The sequence below is a fragment of the Podarcis liolepis genome (genome assembly GCF_965112155.1).
Source record: "Podarcis liolepis genome assembly, chromosome: 3".
NCBI classification, from domain to species: domain Eukaryota; kingdom Metazoa; phylum Chordata; class Lepidosauria; order Squamata; family Lacertidae; genus Podarcis; species Podarcis liolepis.
Genome location: NC_139557.1, coordinates 15,908,429 through 15,920,021, shown reverse-complemented (window position 1 = coordinate 15,920,021; position 11,593 = coordinate 15,908,429). Strand labels below are relative to the sequence as shown.

The 11,593-nt window shown below is 42.2% G+C and overlaps 1 protein-coding gene across 5 annotated transcripts in view; it reads right to left on the bottom strand.

Annotated features, from left to right (window-relative positions):
* Positions 1–4,372: 4,372 nt before the first annotated feature.
* Positions 4,373–11,593, bottom strand: part of CTNNA1 (catenin alpha 1) — a 68,539-nt gene continuing 61,318 nt past the window's right edge. For all 5 annotated transcript variants that reach the window (XM_083493755.1, XM_083493756.1, XM_083493753.1 and 2 more), the window contains exons 17-18: positions 11,090–11,224; positions 4,373–5,716 (exon numbers count right to left, since the gene is read on the bottom strand). In XM_083493755.1, coding sequence (XP_083349881.1) covers positions 5,429–5,716; positions 11,090–11,224 — 423 coding nt within the window. In that variant the 3' untranslated portion in view covers positions 4,373–5,428. The remainder of the gene's footprint in view (positions 5,717–11,089; positions 11,225–11,593) is intronic.

Below are 11,593 nucleotides of genomic sequence, written 5' to 3'. Positions count from 1 at the left end.
AGGGAAGAAAGCAAATCTAGAACCACATGTGCTGCTACTAACTTTTTGTAGAAAAGGAAAGGAATGGAGCACCCCAATGATTTTTTATGGGTGGGGTGGACTAGGGTGGGGAAAGCAGAAAACTGTAGTATTGGATAGGTGCTTATTTTCCTAATCTCTATCATTACATTGTTGTTCCTATGTTCTTTTCCTAGCGCTCACTTTTCTTCACATGGAACACTTAGAAATAAAAAGAACATTCTGAACACTGATGTACTGTATTGCCAAGAGGGAAATTGCATGGCCATTTATGCAGCTGCATAACTGCATTTCATCCAGGGTCCTGTGGCCGTAAAACGTGCTGTGCTCTTTGTCCCCCTTTCCTTTCCCCTCTTGCAAGCCTGGGTAGTTCTCGCTGTCTTGCACGCCTTTGCAAAACGGTGGCTGCGCTTTTCCTCCCCTCTTGTTGCCTCCCGATTTTTACTACATCGTTGACTCTGAAGCCCCCCAAGGCACATCATCCACAGCTAACTCACACTCTCCGGCTGGCTTGAAGAATGGAGTGGTTTAGACATGCGTTTCAAGAGGGAGGGTAAACTGGCTTTGCAGAAAGTAGCAGAGGAACATGCTAGATCAGCTCCCATAAGCATAAATTTGGCAACATTTGAGATTAATTGAAATATGGTGAATTGGGTTCATTTTAAGACCTAAATCCTGATTTGGCACGTGCAAATTTCAAAGCAGTTGAAGACACGTTGCAGCGATGGGCATACATGCTTAATAACACAGCAAATGTTGCATACTGTGGACAGAACAAGTCGCATGCCCCAGGATGATGTATTTGATGGTGTGTTGTTTTATTTACTTTTTATCTATTTATTAGATGTGGATGCTTCAAGGACATTTTGATAATGTAATGATCCAACCAACCAACCAACCAACCAACCAACCAACCAACCAAGTACTAAGTTTTCTGCTTCTCACTTACAATTCTTAGGTTTTTATGTACCGTATTTTTCGCTCTATAACACGCACCCGACCATAACATGCACGTAGTTTTTAGAGGAGGAAAATCCATAGGCATGCCACCCATAGGCATTTCCTCCATAACACGCACAGACAGTTCCCCTTACTTTCTAGAAGGAAAAAAGTGAGTGTTATGGTGCAAAAAATACGGTAACTTCTTTGAATGGTTGGTCTTAAGGAACACACCCCTCCCCATAAAATATAACAACTGACCTCTATCAGGGACAAGCTCCCCTATCCTTGTCATTAAGCACTGAAACAGCAGGATTTGTGCTGCATGGGAAAAACAAGATATAAATTCTCACTCTTTTCAATCCCACTGCTCATGCAAAGGGCTTTGCTGTCTCATCTGTCAAGGGCAGCTGGAGTGGAATCAGAACTGATTTGGATGGCTCCATGCTTTTGGCACCACCAAAACTTGTCGTCTATCTTCATATATGCATTGAACAGGTAGAGAAGCTAAAGGTGAACGCTTATCCAACTCCAGAGAGAATATATTTTTCTTTGAGAAGTGGTATTCATGGCTTCAGAAAGTTTTCCTGTAGAGATTTCTAGGTGTAGACATGAACTGTAACTGTCCTGGATGAGAGGCAGATTACAGAAAATCTAAGATGTCTGAAGCTGCAGAAGGAGAAACTGAAGATAGGCAGGCTTACCTGAATACTACCGTATTTTTGGCTCCATAAGACGCACCATTTTTAGAGGAGGAAAACAAGAAAAAAATATTCTGAACAAAACAGTGGATGTATGATTTTTGTGGTTCATGCTATGGCCACAGACATGTGATTTGATGGTGAGTTTGGGGTAGCCCAATGCAAAAATTCTGAGAATCCATGTGGATCCGTGCTTTGTAACCACGTTTTTGCACCACTGCGGCCCCACGAAACAGTGGATGTGTGATTTTTTTGGTGCAGGCTGTAGCCATGGACATGCTATGTGATCTGATGGTGAATTTGGCGTGACCCAGTGCAAAAATCCTGAGGATCCATGTGCTTTTACCTCCCTCCTCCCAGGCAGCCTCCTTTATCGCTAGTGTTCCTTATCTCCCTCCTGATTGCTTGCCGATCAGCTGCTCAGCAGCTTTGTTTCAACACCCCCTTACCTATTGTTTGGCTTAGCGTCTTTTCCTTAGCTGGAACAGTTTTTTGCTCCTCCTTTTCTTATTTCTCTCCTCATTGCTTGTTTTAGTATTCCTGTCTCCTCTCCTTACAAGTTCGCTGTCTTTACCTCTCCCCCTCCCCTGGCAGCCTCCTTTACCCGCAGCCTTATCTCCCTCCCAATCGCTTGCCGATCAGCTGCTTCGTTTCCACACCCCCTTCCCACTTTCTTTTTTTTAAAAAAAGGTACGATCTGCTTTTCGCTCCTGGGCAATACAGTTCCAGGGACCACGCATTCGCTCCATAAGATGCACAGACATTTCCCCTTACTTTTTAGGAGGAAAAAAGTGCGTCTTATGGGAAAATACGGTATATATCTGGTTTATTTGGTACCCTCCAGCATCTTTTGTCCCATGGTCTTAAGGTTTCCTAACAAGCTCCACAGGGCTTGGGGTACCTTTCTCATTAAAAGCTGGTTTTGTTTAATAAAGATTTTACAAACTCACCTACTTGGTCCACTGCAGTCCAAGTTATTGACATAAGACACTGTTCAAAGCTCCTGAACAGGGCAAGGAAGCTGTTCAATACCAGAACTTGTTTGACCAAGTTTTGGTAGGCTCTGACCTTCATTGTTAGCCTTTGGGGTATTTTGTTCAACACAGCTTAGCTGTAGTTAGTGTCTAGAAAAATGTCAAATTATGAAGGTCAGCTGAAAACCCACAGACTGCTTATGCACAGAACCTAATTTTATATTCCAAACCAGAGATTAAGAAGAAAAGGTGTGCTTTGTTTATAGCACAGTCAAGCTTTGTGAGCTGGACAGATCATGTGGCAGTTGTGATAAATGAGGAATAAATTCACACGAAGGTTACAGTGAGAGCACATGAAGGCTAGGAAAGTTACCTCTAGGAGGGTCAGGTAGGCAACACTTCCAGGAGAGGAAATATGAAATGAATTCACCTCCAAGAAAATGTGACCAAAAACAAAAGCAGGGCAAGACATCTCTTGGAGATAGTATTAAAAAAAGCAGTGTTTTGGATGTAATGTAGGAATTTTAAACAACACAATCCATATGAAAAGGTTTATCTGCTAGGAGTTTACTTAAGTTATTATTTCCTCTGTCTTTCCGAACAGCATACAAGTGCAGTATTTTTGTTGCAATATTATTGGTGGTATATATAGTTTCTATCCCACTGTTTCCAGATTATTTCAACCCTGCTTTTTGTTTGTTGTGGTTATTGCTGACCTGAGATACTTCCCCTTATAGATGTACCTCTGTACAAACAATAACGCTTCATTTCAAAACCACATTTTACATTAAACTGGAATAAGTGGTAAACAGAGTCCTATTTCAAACTTGTAACTTTAATGGGCTCCATTCAATCCGAATGTCTCATCATACAGTGACCTTCCCCAATCATTGGGAAAGTTAATTACCAGCCTCTAAGAAGATTCTAGTGCCCTATCTGCCTGGAGGGGATGACACACTAAAATATATCTTGCCTTCATTTTAACCTCTCTGGGTGACTAGAAGGCTCTCTCGGACACCCAGCCGGTTCTTTTCACGTGTATAATAGAGCATGCAATTTTGATTCACTGGTTTTGCATCAGAATCCTCTAATAAACACTGTGGCTTTGCAACTTCTTGCTATCTCAATATCTTCCTATCTAACTATGGGGGCAATACAACTACTGGGACACATTTGGTATTAAAATTTCTCTTATTTACTATGTATCTTAATTGTGTATGTTTGGTTTAAAGACTTATCAGTGGCATTTGCATCTCAGAGCAAGCCATAAGTGAAGGCACTTACCATGAAGCCAGAGTTGCGGTTGCTGCTCCCGCTAGCACTAGGGTTGGAGTAAAGTGAGAGCCACCCGTGCATTCATGGTAAACCCTCAACTATGATTAAACTGGGGTGTGTGAACTGAGTAGTTGCAAAGAGTCAAACAAAAGCACGAGCAGATAATCTTTGGAACAAGTGCTTCAATAACATGCCAAGAATTCAGCTGATTTAACTCTTGAGTACCCCCCCCCCAAGCACACGGTATGAGTCACAATAAGAGCATAGTAATTTTGCCCATGGTGCAATGAAACTATAGCAGACCCTCCATTATGTACATTTTAACTAAAGTGAACAAGTGATTCATGTGTTAGTCACCAATGACTAGCCCTTTAAATTGCCACTAATTAGTTGCATAGCCCAGCCACTTCATTATGGAATTAGGAGTGTTTTATGAACTGCAAAGAAAGCTCTGACCCTTACAACTGGTTTTTATACTGGACTTTATTGGAAAAGGTATAAAAACAGAAATCCATAAAAATTTTAAAGAGCAAAATTATACCATGAGGCTCCCAGTATGACAAACAATGCCTGAATCGCAGTCTGAATGCAATGCTATTTGCTAGGTTTTTAAAAAGCCCAGGGCAGGATGCATAGCAATTATGAGAACAACACAATGATAGATTTGCATTTGAATGCTGAGGGAAACATGCAACATTTACAACAGTGGCTGGAACAAGCCACTTATTAGAGTCCCCTCCAGCAAAGTACATCAGTTATGTGTAAGTAAGGCTTAACGTTTTCACCATCTTAAGAAAAAGTATTAAAAGTTTTCCTTGTGATGCACTTCGCGTTACACACTAAGTAACTTTCGCTCCCCTATGGGCTCCGCTGGAAGTCTTCACAAGATGCACACGCTGAAAGCTAACCTTCAACCCAGCAATTCAGAACAAATGAATCAAAGTGTTCCGTTTCATATAAAGGAGTCAAAACCTGCTTAAATTAGAAAAGAATGCTATAGTATATTACTTTTTCAAAATCATTTTCTATGGTTGTCTTAGTGTTTTAAGCAGCAACTAGCGTTTTCCATTTTATCAATTATTTCAACATACCAAACTTATGCTCTCTATCCACCCAAAGCATAATATAATTTTGATAAAAGTACAGGTTCCATTCTACTTCCAAGTTGAGAAGGCTCACATTTCTTCTAAAGGAATTACATGATCCAGCTATGTGAAGGATTAATGTTACAGTAAATTCAACTTTGGTTATAGAATAGATTTAAAAGCAGGATTTATTATTTTAAAAAGCTAGGGGGGAAATGCCACAGAATTCTAAACAGCATTTTCATACTAAAATTAACCATGTTCTCAGATTTAAAGATGTATTTTCATGCTTCATATATCTTGCTTACCTCCTTTTAGTCTAAGTGATTTTATCAAAAAATATTGTGTAAATGAATTCTAACATAATCCATAGAATATTTGGGGGGAGGGGGAATCTGATAGTAGGAATGAAATCCAGAAATACTACTCCCTCTGTTTAAATGCTCTCCATTGCCTTGAATTCGCTGAGCGCTTGCACTGGGTTGACGTGCTTTTTCTGGGAGGCGCGCTTGATTTTGGTCTGTGTTTCGTCCTGTTTCTCTCGCTTGACGAGTGGTTTCTTCTCTGGGGCTTTCATTTTCCAGGACACGGCTGGCAGGTTCAGAGAAGCCATCCCTTGAGACTTCTGGTATTTTGTGGACGCCACGTAGGAGGCCTTCACTGTTTGCACCACAGCATTCATCAGGTTCTTGGCAGCTTGAATCAGCGACATGGCACTGTCCACCTAAAAGCAGGTCAGCAAGAAAGTCCCTTTAGTTTCAGATAGTGCTCATTGTGCAGCATTTTAGGAAAGGCAGAACGGAAGATGCTTCAAATAACCATTTATATTGCCTCTTTACATTCGTTAGATTCCTTTACCATAGAGGTTTCCTGTTGAAACTTAGCATAGTGCTTGCTTTAGAAGAATTGGAGAAGGAGAATAAAGAAGGAAAGTGGGGACATGGGTGACGCTGTGGGTTAAACCACAGAGCCTAGGACTTGCCAATCAGAAGGTCGGCGGTTTGAATCCCTGCGACGGGGTGAGCTCCCGTTGCTCGGTCCCTGCTCCTGCCAACCTAGCAGTTCGAAAGCACGTCAAAGTGCAAGTAGATAAATAGGAACCGCTCTGGCGGGAAGGTAAACAGTGTTTCCATGCGCTGCTCTGGTTTGCCAGAAGCGGCTTAGTCATGCTGGCCACATGACCCGGAAGCTGTACGCCGGCTCCCTCGGCCAATAAAGCGAGATGAGCACCGCAACCCCAGAGTCGGTCACGACTGGACCTAATGGTCAGGGGTCCATTTACCTTTAAAGAAGGAAAGCAGTGGGCAGGACTCAAAGAGCTTCTTTAGCTGCACTCAAAGCAAAAATGTCAGAATCTGAACCCTGCATCCAATCAGACTACTTTTGGAAGTCCCCTTAATTTTCAAAAGAGGTTTTCTACATGGCATTGGGTGGGTGGAGGTGGAGACAAGGGCTGCTGTCCAAGGAATGCAAGTCCAAAGCTCTTGAATAATATGAACTCAATCACTGCATACAGCCAGCCAAGATTCCCAAGTCATCTGACGGCTGGATACACAATCATGAAACACAGATCCTCATCACTTTCAAAACAGAAGCACTCGCCCTGATTGCTGGCATGGCATGAAGTATTAAAAGTCTTCATGCTAAATTGAAGTAACTACAGTATTCTGCTTTTGCCTGCGTAGGTTTAAGGAATTCTTCCTTACACGCCAAGCTTCTGGGTGAAAACCTTGTGTTTTCATATGCAGGTAAACAAAGGAAGAGGAACTTATATATTTTTAAAAAAATTATCAACACATACATGCCTTAGCGCTGCAGACATAATCTTGGACTATCCAAGGAGTCTTCAGTGCTTCACTAAAAAAACCTGGAGTGTTTCTTTTAACAGGACCGTTGGGCAAAAGTACAGTACTTAATAGTCAAATGGTGATTGGAGAAAATTTAGTTAAATGAGCTTATTTAAATAAGCCCTCAGTTTAGCAATTACTTAAGAGAAAAAAGCAGTTAGGAAGGGATTTCCAAAGGTATGGCAGTGTTTTGGCTTGTTGCAGCAAAAATAGTCATTGGCATTTCAAAAAAATAACATTTGTCAGGACGCAAGCTTCTGTAGACGAGAAGCATTTCTCTACAATGGTGGCTGTGTGAGAAGAGCAGGAGGGTGTGGCTGGCTCAGTATAAATGATGCTCATGTTAACAGGTCAGCTGAAAACTTGTCTCATGTGGTAACTGCTACCTGCTCTGAGCCCATCGGCTATAAATCAAAATTTTTAGCAGCAACAGAGGAGGGCAAGATCTCGTTCCACTCCACCTCTCTGGAAATTGTTTTGTTGACATATCAGTGAACCTGGAGCTATTGTTCCACAGGGCTTCTTCTCTGTTCTGTCTCTACTTATACTGTATGGTCTAGACTAGAGGTTTTCAACTTTTGATTCCACAGCTCCCTTGACCATTCTTTCTGTGGCATCCCTGTGGGGCTCAGGAGTCCAGTTATGTCACCCCTTGCCTGCAGAGCTGGCAGCCTCCCACTCTTTTTCAAACACCCTCCCTTGTGCAGTGTTTCCTCTGCCTCCTCCCCCCTCTCCTTGGGAGTCCTCCTGGCAGCCGCTGCTGCCGCCCCTGGTCTTGCTGCTGCTGCCCCCTGCCCCAAAGAGAGCTGCTTCCTCACACTAGTACTTGCCTGTTCGTTCCCAACAGCAAGGGCTGGTGGACTGGCTGGCTGAACTCCCTGGCCTGCTTACTCTTGAGGCTGCCTCAGCTCCTGGCAACCAGCACCCCCTGGCCAGCCCCAGAGGCACCATTCTCCTAGTGAGCTTGTAGCCAGGGCTGCTGCAACCAACAGCTGTGCAAGCTCTTGGGGGGCAGAGACATAAGAGAGCATCAGAGAAGGGAGGGAAGGAAAGAAGGACAGAGGCCAGTGTTGCCCGCAGCACCCCAGACCATCATTCAAGGCACCCTAGGGTGCCAAGGCCCACTGGTTGAAAACCACTGGTCTAGACTGTGAAGGTTATTCCGCTGCTGCTAGCAGCTGTCTATGTATTTTGAGACAGGGCTTTCAATTGGAGGGCTCCATGCCTATCCAAATGAGGAACATGCAGAATGAGATGGACAGTAAGGAAAATTTAACTAAGCCAGGTGAAGGGGGGAAAAACAACCTGTGGAGAATTTTTGAAATATGAAACCACACCAATGAAGGATAAGCCAGCTCTTGCATGTGTCAATTTGGATTGTGATATCTACTCTACTAAGTCAACATATTTTAACAAACTGATAAAATATGGAATCGTAAGCACACAATTGCACTGCACAATTTCTGCCAGCATTCTGTTGTGTCCCATCACTTTGTGTCAATAGCTGGTGTGTCCACTGTGCAGCGCTGCATAGTGACCACTATCTGCTTGCATTGAAATGTATCATATTAACATCGGTGAAGGATCACATCACTGCACTGTCAAAAAGAACATGCAGATTGACAGAAGGTGGCAACAGGTAGGGTGGCACAGATTGTTTGAATTCAGAATTTAAAGACTCCATGAGGGAAGCTTCAAAAAGATTAACTGCTTGGCATATTTTGAGGGACCTTTGACTGATTTAGGCCTCTTAATCAACAGATCAAGACTGCCTTTTCATTTTTATGATTTCTACAGCAGCACACATAATGTCGACATTTACAAAGAGAATCTGGGCTAGGATCCATTGCAGCCATTTCTCAGATTCTGCATATCAGTGGAGAATAACCATTCCTGTATGTCCTGCATTTAACAAAATCCTTCTGACCAAGAACTGCATAAACAATATAAACAATAAAAATTATTTTTTTTAAAAAAAGAACTGCATAAACAAGTGATATGGGATTCCTGACTCCTTTGACCGATTTTAACTTTTATTTTTTATTTCCCAGATTCCAAAATGTTGTATTTATACATCACAAACAAACACTTAATGGGAAGGCAAGTGCTGTAACAAACTAGGCCATTGTTCAACTGGCTGATGGGGAAAGGGATACCTACACGGTGTATGCACTTTTCTTTTTCAGTGTGTATTAAACTACATTCTACTGAGTCTAGCTTGGAGACAGACAATTATTTATGGCAGAAGACCATGTAAGTCACACAGGCATTTTATAGTCTCAGTAAAACCCCAGGGAACATGTTAGCGGGCTGTCGGGGTAACAGCTACGTCTTTCTCCCATGCCGAGAGCCCTGCCAAAGAGTGCCCTCAGATGCAGAATACCACAGCAATACATGTTGTGTTTTCTGCAGTGCTCATCCACTATTCCCCTGGTTGTGACAGATCTGCTAGGAGCCTATTGCTACACCAAATGTACTCTGCGTGAAGGTGCTGCTGCCAACACTACTATATGTTTCTGCTTTAGTTTGCCATTATTCTCAAAGGCGGAATTCGCTTGTTTTCTTCTTCTTCTTCAAGCAAGATTTAGGATCTGAACCTTTCATTTCTCCCATATCTTATAGTGTGAATTCCCTTCTGCGAAAGTAATTGTCTAAACACAACGTGTAGCTAAGAACAAGCCTTTTGATGATCAGAAAAAAGAAGTTGAGGGTGTACTAGTTTTGTGGAGCAATAAGAACCATGTTCCGACCACCACTAAGGTATGTCTATCACAATCACTGTTTAATGCATAATTTTTTTATGGATAAATGGGGAACCTTGATACAGTGGGATAGCATTCTTGTGCTGGAAAAACTTACTACTTAAATGTAAACCCTTGAAGATGTCAGCATAGTACCGGACAGGGGAACTGCACTGCTGTAGGGGAGCATGAAGTCTTACATTTGGGTACAAACATTTGTACTTCAGTGCATGCACACAACCACAAATGCACCCGCCCAATGAAATTTTTTTCAAAACTGCTCCAGTTTTGCCGAGTGAAGGGGGAAGTGGAAGAGACGACAGTGCGTATAGCAAAAGTGTGAGAAAATGCTGATAGTGATTTAGCACCATCAATATACAAAGTGCTTTACAGCATAATACAGGAGTAGGCAACCTAAGGCCCAGGGGCCGGAAGCGGCCCAATCGCCTTCTCAATCTGGCCCGCGGACGGTCCGGGAATCAGCATGTTTTACATCAGTGGAATGTGTGCTTTTATTTAAAATGCATCTCTGGGTTATTTGTGGGGCACAGGAATTTGTTCATTTTCCCCCTTCAAAATATAGTCTGGCCCACCACATGGTCTGAGGGACGGTGGACCGGCCCCCAGCTGAAAAAGTTTGCTGACCCCTGGCGTAATATAAACCTATGGGGAGGTGAGGAGAGGAGAAAAAGACTGTCACTACTGCCTGAAGAAGTTTCCAATGCTGGCAATGAGATAAAAGGGGAAGGTAAGATGGGATGAAAATGATGTGCACACAGCTAGGCTGGGGACCAAAGGGTTAAAACTACTAAAGGTTTCCAAGGGGAAGAGAGCGAGCATTGCTTGGTTATTCTGCTAGGAAGTTCCAGGGGCAGCAAAAGAAATAAGTGGGGGAGCCTGAAAGCAGAAGTCCCAAGCGGCTGACTGGTAGACTGGGAGGAGAACAAGGCACAAGTATAAACAATAGAATGGGACAGGTTTGTGGAGAGGTTTAAAGACAAGCAGTTTGATGTAAAAAGTGATGAGAAGCAGACATGATGGCAGAAAATAATGACTTGGAACTGGTAATTTGGAAAGAAGTAAAAGGATTAGATCTAGATTCTAAGATGCTTTCAGAAAATAAACCATTATTCAGAATGTAGCTGTGGAATGGTCTCAGCTCTGGATAGCTGCAGAACGAAGTTTAGATGTAGCCTGTATCTTACAGAAATGAAAGTAAATTTACTCTCTGAATGAAAAGGCATAGCACAACTGTGAAAAATTGCACTCTAGCATGGCCTCTGACTTACCAGAAATATCTAAGTACATAAGGATAATCAGAAACAATTGTAATGAGTTTTTGAGCAAAACCAAGATGCTCCAGGAATCTTTCCAAAAGGAGATTTATATATTCAGAGATCAGAAACAAAATGAAGACACACAAAGTTTGTTCAGAATCCTAAAAAATTAACATAAACGAGGTTTGTTGTAGAAGGAAGTCAAAACCGAAGTGTTCAGAAATTTACATACCCCAGACACAACGAGTTCCCCTCCCAGGTTTTGAACTTCTGCCTTCACTTTGCTGCAGATGTTTAGCTGGTGGCAGTATAAAGCAATACGTTGCAGATAGGCTAGCAAATCCTGCTTGCAAGCAGAATCTGGGCACTGAGGAAAGAAATAAAATTGGAATTTAGTTCTGAGACATTAAAATTGATCAGTGTATCACATATCAATAGCGTTTCCAGTCCCCCAATGAACATACAGGCTACCCTAAATATCTAAGTTAGGCAAAAAGCTGATGTTGTAGAATACCTCTTGCACAAAGACTGATAATATCAATGGCCACCAGGTCAGTCATCACCTTGTAAAAAAGATTTGGCAAAATGCCTGTCTATATACGCTGATTGACCTATAAACAGTAATAATACAGGTATATGGATTTCACGGTATGCCCTAATTGAGGCTTCTCTCTTTTAAATGTATTCTGCTTTTGTTTTAAAACAAAAAACAAAAGGTGGCAGCATACATGGTTTA